Source organism: Eptesicus fuscus, chromosome 14, assembly GCF_027574615.1.
Source record: "Eptesicus fuscus isolate TK198812 chromosome 14, DD_ASM_mEF_20220401, whole genome shotgun sequence".
NCBI lineage: Eukaryota > Metazoa > Chordata > Mammalia > Chiroptera > Vespertilionidae > Eptesicus > Eptesicus fuscus.
Genome location: NC_072486.1, coordinates 63,206,011 through 63,220,764, shown reverse-complemented (window position 1 = coordinate 63,220,764; position 14,754 = coordinate 63,206,011). Strand labels below are relative to the sequence as shown.

The following is a 14,754-nucleotide window of genomic DNA, read 5'->3' as shown; positions in this document are numbered from 1 at the left end:
TGCAAGAGGCAGCTGATCGATGTTTCCCTCTCATCGATGTTTCTAACTCTCTATCCCTCTCTCTTCCTCTCTGTAAAAAAATCAATAAAATATATTTTAAAAAATAAAATAAAGTGTACAATTCAGTGGTTTTGAGTATATTTACAGGGTTGTGCAACCATCACCATTGTCTAATATTAGAACATTTTCATCATCTCAAAAAGAACCCTGTACCCATTAGCTGTCACTTTCCATTCTTTCCCCTCTCCCTCAGCCCCTGGCAACTAGTAACCTACTTTTTGTCTCTATAGACTTTTCATATAAATGGAATCATGCAATGAGTCCTTTTCTGTCTGACTTCTTTCACTGGACATATTGTTTTCAAGGCTCATCTGTATTGTAGCATGTATTAGTATTTCTTTTTTTTTTATTAGTCCTCACTTGAGGATATTTTTCCCATTGATTTTTTTATTTTATTTTATTTTTATTTTTAGAACCAACACCTTTATTACATGAGCTAAGATAGGAGGGAAGAGGATTTATTTGCCTTTCCGGGCCTTGATTTTCCTGATAGAACTTCAGCCCCTGGCCCTCGAGCACATAGCCATCTGCTTTGCCATGCTGGCCTGGTCTGGAGCGATGCAGGCAAGAACACTGCTTGAGCCGAAACCGGTTTGGCTCAGTGGATAGAGCGTCGGCCTGCGGACTCAAGGGTCCCAGGTTTGATTCCGGTCAAGGGCATGTACCTTGGTTGCGGGCACATCCCCAGTAGGGGCTGTGCAAGAGGCAGCTGATCGATGTTTCCCTCTCATCGATGTTTCTAACTCTCTATCCCTCTCTCTTCCTCTCTGTAAAAAAATCAATAAAATATATTTTAAAAAATAAAATAAAGTGTACAATTCAGTGGTTTAGAGTATATTTACAGGGTTGTGCAACCATCACCATTGTCTAATATTAGAACATTTTCATCATCTCAAAAAGAACCCTGTACCCATTAGCTGTCACTTTCCATTCTTTCCCCTCTCCCTCAGCCCCTGGCAACTAGTAACCTACTTTTTGTCTCTATAGACTTTTCATATAAATGGAATCATGCAATGAGTCCTTTTCTGTCTGACTTCTTTCACTGGACATATTGTTTTCAAGGCTCATCTGTATTGTAGCATGTATTAGTATTTCTTTTTTTTTTCATTTGTCCTCACTTGAGGATATTTTTCCCATTGATTTTTTATTTTATTTTTTTTTATTTTTAGAATAAACACCTTTATTACATGAGCTAAGATAGGAGGGAAGAGGATTTATTTGCCTTTCCGGGCCTTGATTTTCCTGATAGAACTCCAGCCCCTGGCCCTCGAGCACATAGCCATCTGCTTTGCCATGCTGGCCTGGTCTGGAGCGGATGCAGGCAAGAACACTGCTTGAGCCGAAACCGGTTTGGCTCAGTGGATAGAGCGTCAGCCTGCGGACTCAAGGGTCCCAGGTTCGATTCTGGTCAAGGGCATGTACCTTGGTTGTGGGCACATCCCCCGAAGGGAGTGTGTAGGAGGCAGCTGATCGATGTTTCTAACTATCTATCCCTCTCTCTCAATAAAATATATTTTTTAAAAAAAAGAACACTGCTTGATAGATCCTCCCTTCCCCCAACTGATGGACGGAGAATGATGTAAACTCCACCTGCAGCCCGAACATTCCTGAGCACCTAACCAGGCACCTTATATGGACTATACATTGAACCACCAATCAGCACCTGCCAAATACCCTAAGCCCCCGATTCCTAAGTCCCTAATTATGTGCCTTATATGAAACCACCAATCAGCGTGTGCCGAGTACCCTAAGCCCCATCCCTTCCCTTTCCTCCCCTCAAAAGGCGTGTTCACCCCTGCAGGTGTGCTCTTTCCTTTGGGAGGCAGCCCGTGTCCTGGTCTTCGGCCTCTGTCTCATCTTTCACTGCTGATTTGGCCTTCTTTGTCCTTTCATCAGATTTCTTCTGAATTTTCTTTGATCGTTGTTTGTTTAAAATCTCTTCCTCCTCAGGAGTCAGCTTGGCCCCTCCTTGTGGCCCAGGGGCAGTGCGTAGTGGGTCTCCTGGCATGCTGTCAATGAGCAGAATGCAGTTCTTTACTAGGGTCTTGGTGCGGACCAGTTCATTGTTGGATGTATTGTAGACAACATCCATAGTCCTTGTTTTGTGTACAACACTCTGAGCCCCCGGAGAAGTTGCCCACGTCCAGACTCAAGGCCTCATACTTCTTGTTGCCTCCCCGCACTGGGACTGTGTGTATGCGGCGGGGTCCAAACTTAGTGTTGCTAGCAGGGCATCCCAGCTCATATTTTCGCTTCCTGTGGTAGGGCTTTCTCTTGTCCCTTGTCTTGTGGCGCTTGTGTTAGTTGTCCCGAGAGATACCCATGGCTCGGCGCTGGCTGGAAAGAGCTCCACTGATTTTTAGAGAGAGTGGAAGGGAGGGAGGAGGGAGAGAGAGAGAAACATCGACCTGAGAGAGACACATCAATCCGTTGCCTCCTGGACTGGGACGGGCCTGTAACCCAGGTACATGCCCTTGACCAGGAGTGGAACCTGGACCCTTCTGTCCTTGGCCTGGTGCTCTAACCACTGAGGAAACCAGCCAGGGTGCATGTACAATGTATTAGTATTTCATTTTTTATGGCTATATAATATTTTTATACCACATTTGTATATCCATCAGCAGTTGATGTACATTTGAGCTGTTTCCACTTTTATTGGCATTTTTAAATAAAGCTGCTATGAATATTTTTGTGTACATTTTTGTGTGAACATGTTTTCAGTTCTATGGGTTCATACTTTTTTTTTTAAACATATTTTATTGATTTTTTTACAGAGAGGAAGGGAGAGAGATAGAGAGAAACATCGATCAGCTGCCTCCTGCACACTCCCCACTGGGGATGTGCCCACAACCAAGGTACATGCCCTTGACCGGAATCAAACGTGGGACCTTTCAGTCCGCAGGCAGACGCTCTATCCACTGAGCCAAACCGGTTTCGGCTATGGGTTCATACTTAGGAGTGGACTTGCTGGGCCATATGGTAACTCTATGTTTAACTCTTGGAGGAGCTGCCAAACTGTTTTTCACAGCCGTTGCACCTTTTTACCGGCAACGTATAAGGGTTCAATTTTCTCCACATCCTCACCAATGCTTATTTTCTTTTTGTTTTTTAAGTAAATAGCAATCCTTCCCTCCCCCGCCCCCCCCCAAAAAAAAAAGAAAAAAAGAGAGAAAAAACAATAAATAAATAAATAAATAAATAAATAGCAATCCTTAGTGAATAGGAGGTGATATCTTGTATGTCCTTTCTTGGGAGTTTTGTTTTTGTTTTTTTTTAAATACATTTTATTGACTTTTTACAGGGAGGTAGGGAGAGGGATAGAGAGTTAGAAACATCAATCAGCTGCCTCCTGCACACCCCCGACTGGGGATGTGCCCGCAACCAAGGTACATGCCCTTGACTGGAATCGAATCCAGGACCCTTCAGTCCGCAGGCCGACGCTCTATCCACTGAGCCAAACCGGTTTTGGTGGGAGTTTGTTTTAACTCCCTTAGAGTTTAGGAATGCTTGCCTGTGGGAAAGGAGAGGCGGAGGGGAAGGCACAGGTATGCTCCTGGGAGGGTTGGAGAGAGCTGGGACATTTGTTTTAAGGGGTTTTAAAGGCTGGGTGTTTAGGGGGGGATCTTATTCATCAGCATTATGCTGATGCACCAAAATGAGATTTATTCTCTTAACTTCATCTGTCCTTGGATGTGGTTACTGGCAAATGGCACTAATTGGATTTCTGCTTTCTCCGGGAGTAGGGTGATTTAAGCTATTTACCCTCTGGATGGGGAGGAGAAGTGTAAACTATTTACTTTTAAATGTGCTTGGCTTAGGGAAGGTAGGGTTGACTAGGTGGCTGCAAACTGCTGTTTAACTATCGGTCTTAGTTTCCTTACTCCACTTGTCCTGGAATTTTCCTAGCTTCTTACTATCCTATAACCCGGGGGGAAAGCGCCAAAAGTTTAAAATCAGGATGGATTCTGAGGAGCTGACCTATAGCCTTATTCGAATTTATAAGAGCTTTAACAGGAGAAATTTACATACACACGCAAAGCAGCTGCTTGCTCCCAGTGGTGGCCGGCCTAGAGGAAATCCACCTCCTCCCAGGGCTGGGTCTCTTTTTTTTATAGCGGGTTGATATCAAAACCATATGGTGGGTGGTCACGTGGACCACCAGAAAGAGCAGTGCCTTTCTGAGTAAGCAGATACCCTCAGGCGGCTACCACACTGTCTACAGGCGTTCATATCCTTCCTGGGGCCTGGCGTGCATCCTTGGGTTGTATTCAGCTTTCTGGGTAGTCAGCCACACCCGAGGCTGTAGAAAGTTAGACAGTCGCAGACGCTTACACAGAGAGCCCGGCATTTTCTAGACGCCTTTACTGCGGGAGCCACATTAAATCTCTGAAGTGGGTTCCCCTACAGCTCACTGTAACAAACAGAACAAAGGAGGAGGTGGTTGTGGAATTCCTGTGTTCACGCTCTGAACAGAGGCTGAAGGCCCTCGTTGGGAGTTTTGTAGTCCACGATCGGGGCTTATGGACTGTTTTCTATGTGTTGGGCAGAGTTCTCAGGGCTTTATGTGGATTAACTCATTTAATTTCCAGGTTAAGGACTGTTATCATTCCATACATCAGTCGAGGACACCCAAGTACAGAAAAGGTTTAAGGATTCGCCCACGTCCCCGAGCTAAGCACGCGATGCCGGTGGGGACACCTGGAAGTGATTGATTTCAGAGCCAGAGCCTCTCCTAGCAACAGTGTGAAAGAAGAGTCGCCGAGACGAGCACAAAAACAGACGAAATTCTAGGGTAACGCAGGGCCAAAATTCCTGCGGGCTGAGTAAAAAAAAACTCAGTTTCCAAGTGCCTGCCTGCCTGCCAACACGTTTTCAACCCGAACTTTCTCATTTCCCGGCCTCCCCGCCCCCTCGGGCAGATGCCTGACAGCCCAGGATGCAGGGGAAAGGTCGCAGCGGGGTTTTGGCTCCTCCCTTCCCTGCCTTCAGTCCCGTCCCCTCCGAGCCCGCACAGCCCGGGGAGATGCCGGGTTCTCGCTCCTGCGCCCCCGCACTTTAGCCCAGCCCGCGGAACCGCCGGTCCCAGAGCTCAGAGGACCTGCCGAGGGTCCTCAGCCCGCCGGTTTGGCCCTTACCCCGCCCCCCCTCTCCGGGAGGCCGGCTGGGAAACCACCGCAGCCTTCCCTTCCCCGGGGCTTGGATGCTCCTTCCAGGGGCCTCCCAGGACTCAACTCTGAAACCTGCCCTTAGGCGCATTCGGGACAAAACGCCTGTAGTTTGCGGGGTTGGGAGGGCAGTGCTTGGGCTCCCCAGCCCCCAAGTCCTGGCAGAAGGCCGGACTGGGATGTCTTAGCTCGTTGGTTCAATCTGAAAGCATCCTTAAAAATTCCCCATGGCCACCATTTTAGGTGAACAAACTGAGGCCCGAGTGCAAAGTGACGACGTTCACGTGCAGTTAAGACACGGACACCGGGGCCACACGAGTATTCCACCTTTCCTGAAGCAATTGTGAGTCAGGAACTCATTATTCTCGGGATTTGGAGTGAAGGGTGGGGGTGGCGCCCGGAATCTTGAATCTCCAAGAAAGTCGGCTCTTCCGTCCCCCAATGGAGAAAACTGGGGCTTGGGGATGGGGTGGTGGTCTGATGCCCTCTGCCAATGCAGAATCCACCCTCAGGTGCCCGCACTCCATCCCGTGCAAGAGGAGGGCTGGATTGGGGGACGCCCGTCCGGGGTGTTTTCCACCGGTTCGGTATGGGGGTGGGGGAATAAACTGATTCCTTCCCAGGTTTCCTGCAGCGGGGAAAGCAGTCGAACGCACAGACTCAGAACCACGGTGCGAGTTTTTTTTTTTTTTTTTTTTTTTTTTTTTTTTTTTTTTAATATTTTTATTGTGGTATTATATGTGTACATATCTTACTATTACCCCCCCCCCCCCCACCCCACGGTGCGAGTTTTTAGAAACAGCTCCGACGACCCGAAGCCCGGGGACCGCCCCAGACCACCCACCGCACACGCCGGGGGGGCGGAGCCGCGGACGTGCCGGCGCGCGTGCGGACGTGCGGCAGCGTGCGGGCCCGAGTGCGCACGCGCGGGCTCCGGCGCTGGCGTGGTCTATAAGTGAGCGGTGCGCGCGGCCTTGCCCTGCGACTTGCTGCTGACTGCGCGCTTGTCTTCAGGGGGTGGTCTCCGTCGTCTCCTCGCGCTCCCAGTTGGCCGACTTTCCTCCCGACTCCTGCACGACCTGCTGTTACAGCGAGCCGGCCGCTCCCGGCCCTTCCTCCAGCAGGTGAGCGGCCCTCTGGACTCGCCCAGCTCCCGCCTCCCGCCCCCATCCTCGGCCTGCCTGTCGGGCCGCCGCCGCCTCCTCCCCCTGCACTGTGGCAGGGCCTTCTGGAGCTTTCCTCCTTACTGCGCCCCCGCCCGCTCCCCACCCAGCCGCTCCAGCCCTGCTTTCCCCAGGAGGGGCCCTCACTAGGATGCAGGTGGTCCACTTCCGTGCTCGCCGGTGCTGGGTCAGTGGGCGTCCATGCCCTGCTCTCCCAAAGCACCCCTGGCACCTCCTGCGCAACTGCCGGTGTTCTTACCCCGGGACTGTAAGCCCCAAGAGGGCAGGGTTCACGTCTCCGGGGCCCCGTGTGGCCCTCGCACCTTCCAGGGTGCTTAACAAGTTGTGGGTAATCAGGGTATTTTTTTACTAAGTGAACTTGATAGATTCGACTTAGAATTACTTTGACCTTCAAAAAGTTTTATGATTAACTCCAACCTTAATGAGATATGAGGGAGACTTCCCAGGCAAGTTGCTTTCTCAAGGGCATGTTCCTTTTTTTTTTTTTTTTTGATGTGTTTTTATTGATTTCTTTTAGAGAGAGGAAGGGGGAGATAGAGATAGAAACATCAAAGATATGTTGCCTCCTGCACACCACCTACTGGGGATTGAGCCGGTGACCTCTTGGTTCACGAGTCGACCCTCAACCACTGAGCCACACCTGCCTGGCTAGCACATGTTCAGATTGTCCTGTTGTAGGCCTCGGTCAGAACGGCACCGGGTGTCTGACCCACGGGGTCAGACCAAACCTGGGATCAGCAACCTCGATACTTGGGTTCTGTCTAAGAAAGAATTCAGAGCCAAGAACCAAACTGTAAGAATAATTGATAAATCAGAGGTAGAAGAAGTAATTCCTAGAAGAAATGAGTTATGGAGGTAAAGGAGCTTAGGAGTGAGGAAGCTAATGGTAACTGCCTGGGGCACGGAGGGGGAATGGGAAGGGAAAGGCATGGGCGTGCTCCCCCGGGGGAGAGTGCCCTGGGGACTCCCTGCTAAGGGCTTTAAGGGTGGAGATTTTAGGGAAGTCCCCGGAGAAGATCACAGTAGAATATTCAGTAGTTTTCCAGGTGTGTCTTCCCTGGGTTGTGTTCTCCACTGATTGATTGGCAGGCACAGGGCAGGGGTGGTTTTTCAAAGCTGCTGGTCCTGCCATGGAGTGGCTGGTTTTGTTGCTTATCTGAAGCATAGATGTTATCTCTAGGGAGGAAAGGTCTGGAGGGTCCAAATATGCTACGGGAGGAAAAGCCACCCTGAAGGTGAGGTCCCACCCTACAATTGATTGCCCGTTGCTAGGCAACTGGGGCTTTCCACCCTGGTGACCTTCTGTACCTGGCCCATCCTTGCTCTGCTCCTGTCTAACTGCCTACAACAGTCCCTCTCCACCTTACAAAAGGACTCGGTTCTTCTGGAAAGTTTCTGGTCCCTGGACTGTGGCACAGGGATTGTGCATTGCACCTGACAGGAAAAGGAAAGGCTTTTAGGTTCGGAAGTAAAAGTTTTAAGGAATGCTCATGAAAAGAAACAAGACTGGCTCCTCAGCCATGGAGTTTACGGTGTAAATATACTTGAGCTTCTGCTGTGGAAAAACATCATGGGTCCCTGTATCCTGGCTGGCTGGGCTTCTCCCTTAGCTCCATGGGAAGATAGAAGGGTCAGGGCCAGATGCATGCATATCCCAAAAGGCTCTAGACCCGTGGTCGGCAAACTTCGGCTCGCGAGCCACATGCAGCTCTTTGGCCCCTTGAGTGTGGCTCTTCCACAAAATACCATGGCCTGGGCGAGTCTATTTTGAAGAAGTGGTGTTAGAAGAAGTTTAAGTTTAAAAATTTTGGCTCTCAAAAGAAATTTCAATCGTTGTACTGTTGGTATTTGGCTCTGTTGACTAATGGGTTTGCCGACCACTTCCCTAGACTAACCTTGCCTCTCTTTCCTCAGGACCCAGAAGTCTTCCAGAAGCAGAAGGCAGCTCTACTGTTGTGCAGAGGAGTGGGATTCCTTCAGCTATGAAGCATATAGTGAACCTCTATCTCTTAGGCGTGGCGCTGACCCTGCTTTCCATCTTTGTTAGACTGATGGAGTCACTGGGAGGCTTACTGGAGAACCCACCGCCTGGGAGCTCCTGGACCACCAGAGGTCAACTAGCCATCACAGAATCCCCAAGAGCCTTCCAGAACATCCATCCAGAGGGGTGTGATAAGACCTCCCTCCACCAGCTATAACCTTGGAGCACTGGCCTAAACCTGTCCAGCCTGGTGTCCCAGTTCCTGGGCAGGCAAGCTCAGCATCAGTGTTAGCAGAGAACTGTTACTAGGCCCTGGAAGGGCGCCTCCATCTGGATGCTCCTACCCTGGAAAAAGACTGTGTAATAGGCAGGTGTGAGTGGGTAGCCTATGGTTGTGGAATGGAGAGATTTCACTCTTCTCCCCAGAGTCTGCTGTGTGCTTTGATGTCCTTGGCAGCGTGGCTCTGACCTCTCTTAGACGAGGACTTGTGCTGTAACTTCAGCTGTTGGGAGATGATGGTGTTTTCAGCCCTACTTCCTAAACATCCGTGAAGAGTTCCTTTGGACTTGGGTGGCTTATGGTCAGTTTCTTTAGTGTTCAGCTTCTCTTTCGTGTAAGCTCCTCTGTGTGTGGGTAACAGTTAAAGAGGTGTGAGTTGGATGTAGGGAGGGGAAGATAAGATTGTTCAGTGTCCAGTTCTCACTGTTTTATATTTTTAAGTCTTCCAACTTAGTGTGCATGTATTGGTCTGAAGGGGACAGTGGGATAAAGCCTGCTCAGGACATGGGCATTATAGCCACCATGTGGCTTAAGTGAATTTTTCTAATGAAATAAAATTGAATACTTATTTCTACTCTGTGTCATTGATTTCTGCCCTTAAAATTAATGGTTAGGGAAGGGTTAATTTATAGATCTGAGGTTTAACACCTTAAAACTTAGGAGCATGAAAGTGCTTAAAACACTTTGTTTAAAACGGGTAAATTAACCTCTGAATTTGGAGGCAGGGGCAGTTGGGTCTGTGCTGTCTGTATCCATAGTTGTCTGAGCTTAAGCCAAGACTGTCCTTTCTCTTAAAAACAAAAAGTATATATGTATATATTTTTATGATTTAAGATAGGAAGGGAGATAGAAACATCAGTAATAATTATTGATCAGCTGCCTCCTACACGCCCCCTACTGGGGATTGAGCAACCGGACAGGAATCAACCTGACCTGGTTCATTGGTCAAAATATGGCTGGGCTACTCTCTTGAGGCTGTTCCTCTCTAAAGAAAAGAAATCTGATTCCTTCCCATGCCTTTGTCTTCAGTCTCTTGGGGAAAGAGGACTATCAGTCCAGAAGGCCTTGGCCTTTAAAAATTTTTTTTAAAAAATTGATTTTAGGGAAAGGGAGACAGAAACATCAGTTGCCTCCAGCATGACCAGGGATTGAACCCACCACCTTTCAGTGCACAGAATGACACTCCAACCAACTGAGCCACACTGGCCAGGGCAGCCTTGGCTTTTTTATTCTGTACTCATATCCACCAGAACGACTACTCATTTCTGATTGTTCAGGTAGGCTGGTAAAATAGCCACACCTCACCCTTTGGGTCTGGCTGGATTGAGCATCACCCCATGCCACTGGTTCAGATTCCTGGTCAGGGCACATGCCCAGATTTCAGGATCCCGGAGACAGATGATCAGTTGTGTTTTTAAAATATATATATTTTATTGATGTTTTACAGAGAGGAAGGGAGAGGAATAGCGAGTTAGAAGCATCGATGAGAGGGGAAACATCGATCAGCTGCCTCCTGCAACACCCTCTACTCGGGATGTGCCTGCAACCAAAGTACATGCCCTTGACCGGAATCAAACCTGGGACCCTTGAGTCCTCAGGCCGACGCTCTATCCACTGAGCCAAACTGGTTAGGGTTGATCAGTGTTTTTTGTTTGTCCCCTTGTCCTCCATCAGTGTTTCTATCTCTCCCTCTTCCTCTCTAAATCAAAAAGTTTTTAATAGCCATACCTCACAGATGATTGTTTCTGCTCCTTTTCAGGTCTAAGCAGTTTAGCCTGTTCTACCTATCACTCTTCCATCCCAACCCCATGATGAAGCATATTCACTCCTCTCCTATGGTATATAGAGGAATATCTCAAATTTTTGTGGGTTGGGTTCCAAATTACCAGTAAAGCAAATCACAGGAATTTTTTAGTTTCTCAGTGTATATGTAAGTTATGTTTGCACTATACTATAGTCTATTAAGTGTAATAGCATTATGTTTAAAAAGCAAGTTATATATATATTTTTTAATATATTTTTATTGACTTCAGAGAGGAAGGAAGAGGGAGAGAGAGAGAGAGAAATGTCAATGATGAGAGAATCATTGATTGGCTGCCTCCTGCACGCCCCCCACAGGGGATCGAGCCCACAACCCAGGCATGTGCCCTTGACTGGAATTGAACCTGGGACCCTTCAGTTCGCAGGACGACGCTCTATCCACCGAGCCAAACCAGCTAGGGTGAGGTATATATCTTAATTAAAAAATACTTGAGCCTGGCTGGCATGCCTCAGTGGTTGAGCGTCCACCTATGAACCAGGAGGTCACGGTTCCTGGTTGAAAGATGAAACAGAGGGCCGGAGACCATGGGATACCAGGACACAGGCTTTATTGGCGATCACCCTGCCGGCCGCCTTCCAGAGGGGGAAAGGGAAGAGAGAGAGAGCTTGCCGGGGTGAGAGTGCCTTTTAAGGGGAGGAAAAGAGGGGATGGGGCTTAGGGCACTCAGCCCACGCTGATTGGTGGTTTCATGTAAGGCACATGATTAGGCACCTAGGGATTTAGGAATTGGGGGTTTAGGGTATATGGCAGGTGCTGATTGGTGGTTCAATGTACAGTCCATATAAGGTGTTCAGGAATGTCCGGCTGCAGGTAGAGTTTACGTCATGCTCCGTCCATCAGTTGGGGAAAGGGAGGATCTATCATTCCAGGCTTTTGCTAATATTAAAAAAATTGAGAGTCCGGGCAGGGTCAGGGGATGAAGGTCCGTCTTCCATAGCTACTTCCTGCTGAGAGGGGGCGTCGTTAGGGGCGTCTACCCGGGGTCTCAAGGATTCTGGTGTTAGGTTCTGAATTCAGTGCCAGATAGATCTCTCCCACCTTCTGGTTGGTGAACGCCTGCATTCTGTTCTGCAAAAGACTAGAAAACAGCACATGAGAAAGGGGGCTAAAGAGCAAAATTAAAGGAATAGACACCAGTTGGCCTAATGATGGGAGGCTGGACGAGGAGTGCAGCAGCATAATTTCCCCAAGAGACTGGTTGGTGAAGTCTTGAGAGCGAAGTCTTGTTGAGTCACTTGGGAGGTAAAAGCTGGTCCTGAGGCTGCCACAGCGTCACTTGTCTGGTTTTGCCGCTTTTCTGGGCCTGGAGCTGAAATACAACTGAGACCTAGATGTTATTTTTAGGGGGGAAAAGAGTAGGGGTCTCAGTTGCCTCACTAGTGATATGAAAGGGGAGAATAGGTTACCCTGGGAGTGAGGTTCTTGCTTTCCCAGTTTTGCCCCTTGCTGGGCATCCACATATTTCTTGTAGGTCCTGAGGCAGGGTTTCAAAGTAGGTAGAGCAGTGGTTAAGCTCCCTATGGCAGTTCCAAGCCCTGCTGTGATGCTGAGGGTTAGGAGGAGAGGGATGATCTGGACTCCTCTTTTGTGTCAGATATGATGGGTTACGGGACAGTGAAAGACTGATTATTGGGGCTGCATCTACATTGGGTGAGAGATAGATGAGAGTACAGGTTCCTGTCCAGCTGATGGGGAGACAGATGTATGTGTTTTCCCCACAGAGGAAGAAAAATTCCTATCATGGAGACAAGCTGAAAGGTGTAGGGAGAAGAGGTGGACTAACGGGTATGAAATTCTTTTTTCTAGTTCCACACTCCAAGCCATGGCGCTACCAATAAGGGGTGACAGATGAGTGATTGAGATTGTATTGCAGTGAAAGTGGGAGGGAAAGGGAAGGAAAGGAGTAGTGAGAGCCAGGGACCTGGATGGTTGGATAAGAGGTTAGACACTGAATATTCTGGTTTAGCTTAAGAAGTATTCAGCAACCTTGTCCTGCCAGGCTTGGAGACTGAAGCCTCACTTTCTTGCTCAGAGTTCCTTCTTCCTTTCTTTATTTCTAAAAGGCAGGGGCGGGGGAGGGAGCAGGCTCCGCAGCTGGTTCCCAGGCTAGCCAGGCCTCTAGCCGCTTCAGTCCCAAATGGCCACATTCTTCCTACAGATAATGATCATAGAGGAGATAAGGAGATAAGGCGTTTACAGTCCCAGGAATGGCTTGGCCTTGTGGGGTGAGAGAGTGAAACTGAGGTAGGTGACTGTGGTTTGGGACAACTGGGTTTTATGAGGGGATGCATGGTAGCCCTGGCCGGGCACCAAGGTAGAATGAGAAAAGAGTGAATGGGGGAATTTAGTAAGATGCTGTGTAGACGTGAGGTGGCTAATGGCTGTGAGACTGATATGTCAACCCCCATAATAGAGACTGAGGAGGGGACAAGGGTCCCAGCGAATTCAGAGAGGGCAGAATTGTGCTCGCTTCGGCAGCACATATACAGAGAGGGCAGAATAAGTGGCCCTAGTGTCAATTAAAAAGGAGATCGGCTTACCTGCCACCACAGTCGTTACCCGAGGCTCTGTCCTGGTGATGTAAGTCTGTGGGGCCCTGTCGGGGCCTGGGCAGCTTCTTCGGTGGCCAGTCCCAGGAGGTCTGGGAGCTCCAAACCGGATCCAGAGGGTGGCCATGCTGGACTGGCTGAGGCCAGACCGGAGGAGCCAGACTACAGTCTGAGTTCCAGTGGCCTTCCCTTCCGCACCTTGGGCAGGGCCCAGGTGGGGGTCTCGGGTTTGAGCAGGACTTGGCTCAGTGTCCTTCCTTGCTGCAGTTGAGGCATGGGCCCGGAGGAGGCTTAGCCCTGACTTAGCCCTCGGTTGGAGGACTGGCACTCCATTTGGGGTTCGTGAGAGTGGTGGCTAGGAGCTGGAAGGCCTCCTAATGGGCCTCCGCCTTGGCCTGATCTCGCCTTTGATTTTGGATTTGGGTCTCCTTGTCTCTATTATTAAAGACCTTAAAGGTAGGTTAACGAGGTCTTTTTGAGGGGTTTGTGGACCTGCAGTTGCGGCGTATGTCGGGGAGTAAAGGTGGTCAGGTCAGTGTTAAAAGAAACCTGAGATGCCTCTCAATCTGTGAGGCTGGACATAGAGAATGGGACGTGGACTCAATGAGTGTGCCCTCAGTTCCTGCTGCCTCCCTCTGGGGTAGAGTGGACGCGAGAGTAGAAGAAGCTGTTGAGGAAGGCAGTCTTTGGGCCTGAGAATGAGTGTTAGATGGAAAGGCTGTTTTGGAGCTCAGGTTCTCAGGATTTGGGCTCCGGGACTGGGGAGAAGGCGGCTGCTGGTTCAGAGGGTCTGAAGAGAAAGAGTCTAGACGTTTTTCAATTTGAGAAAGGTCAGAGAGTGAGAAGGGAATGGCCAGCCACCTGTGAATTTGTTTGCTGAAGGCCACAGGAGTGGAGATTAGGGGGAGAGCACAGGGAAGGGGGGGGGGGGGGGGGGGGGTGGGGGGTGGTGGTGGTGGTGGTGGTGTTTAGAATTCTCAGAGGTAGAAATGCCCCATCCTGCCTCCCATAATGAGGGCAGGACCAGGAGGGGCGTTTCAGGGAGACTGAAGCTCAGGAAGCGAACACCCTGAGGGAGAGGAAGGGCCTGTAAATGCAGCCGCTGCCGCTGGTCAGTGGGCGGGACCAGTGTGTGCAAAGGAAAAAAAAAGTTAAACGTACTCCCGGAGTCCTCCAAGGACTCCTGCACTCCGGCGTTGACCTGGGAAAAAGAGTGCTTAGTCAGAGAGGGACAGGTTTAGGATTGTAAGGAGGTGGCGAGATTAAGACACGTGGAGAGAAACGATCCGCTGGGTTGAAAGAGTCAGAAGACAGAGAAAGGGGTTTGAGAGGACAAAGAGGACTTCCAGAGGAGGATCTGATGAGTGGAACACGAGGAATAAAGCAAGTGGGGAGAGCGGGAGGATGGGTGGGGAGGGGAAAGCCTGTTCGTAGGAATCTCGAATGCTTCCCAGTCCGGTGGCAAAAATTATCTAGATCTCGGAGGAAATTGGAATTTTCAGGCCACAGAGAGACTGTTGAGTTTATATTGTGGCCAGGTAGAGCTTCTTTGAAGTTACGAGAGGGTTTGGATTGAGAGGTTCCCATGACCAGAGGGAAAGGGCCACCGAGAAGTTGGGGAAGGAATAAGAAGCGTCCTTCTTTTCCCTCTGCCAACCTGTAGAAAAAAGGACATGAGAAGGTTGCAAGGTCGTCACCCTGAACCTTTCCCTG

The 14,754-nt window shown here is 49.4% G+C and overlaps 1 protein-coding gene and 1 pseudogene across 1 annotated transcript; one reads left to right on the top strand and one right to left on the bottom strand.

Annotated features, from left to right (window-relative positions):
• Positions 1 to 483: 483 nt before the first annotated feature.
• LOC129151434 (40S ribosomal protein S8-like) lies at positions 484 to 2,384 on the bottom strand (annotated as a pseudogene).
• Positions 2,385 to 5,068: 2,684 nt separating this feature from the next.
• Positions 5,069 to 9,244, top strand: HILPDA (hypoxia inducible lipid droplet associated). Its single transcript, XM_054726536.1, is given in 4 exon segments — positions 5,069 to 5,568; positions 6,240 to 6,349; positions 8,324 to 8,539; positions 8,542 to 9,244. Coding segments are annotated over 4 exon segments (483 nt in total). The 5' UTR covers positions 5,069 to 5,452; the 3' UTR covers positions 8,583 to 9,244.
• Positions 9,245 to 14,754: the final 5,510 nt, after the last annotated feature.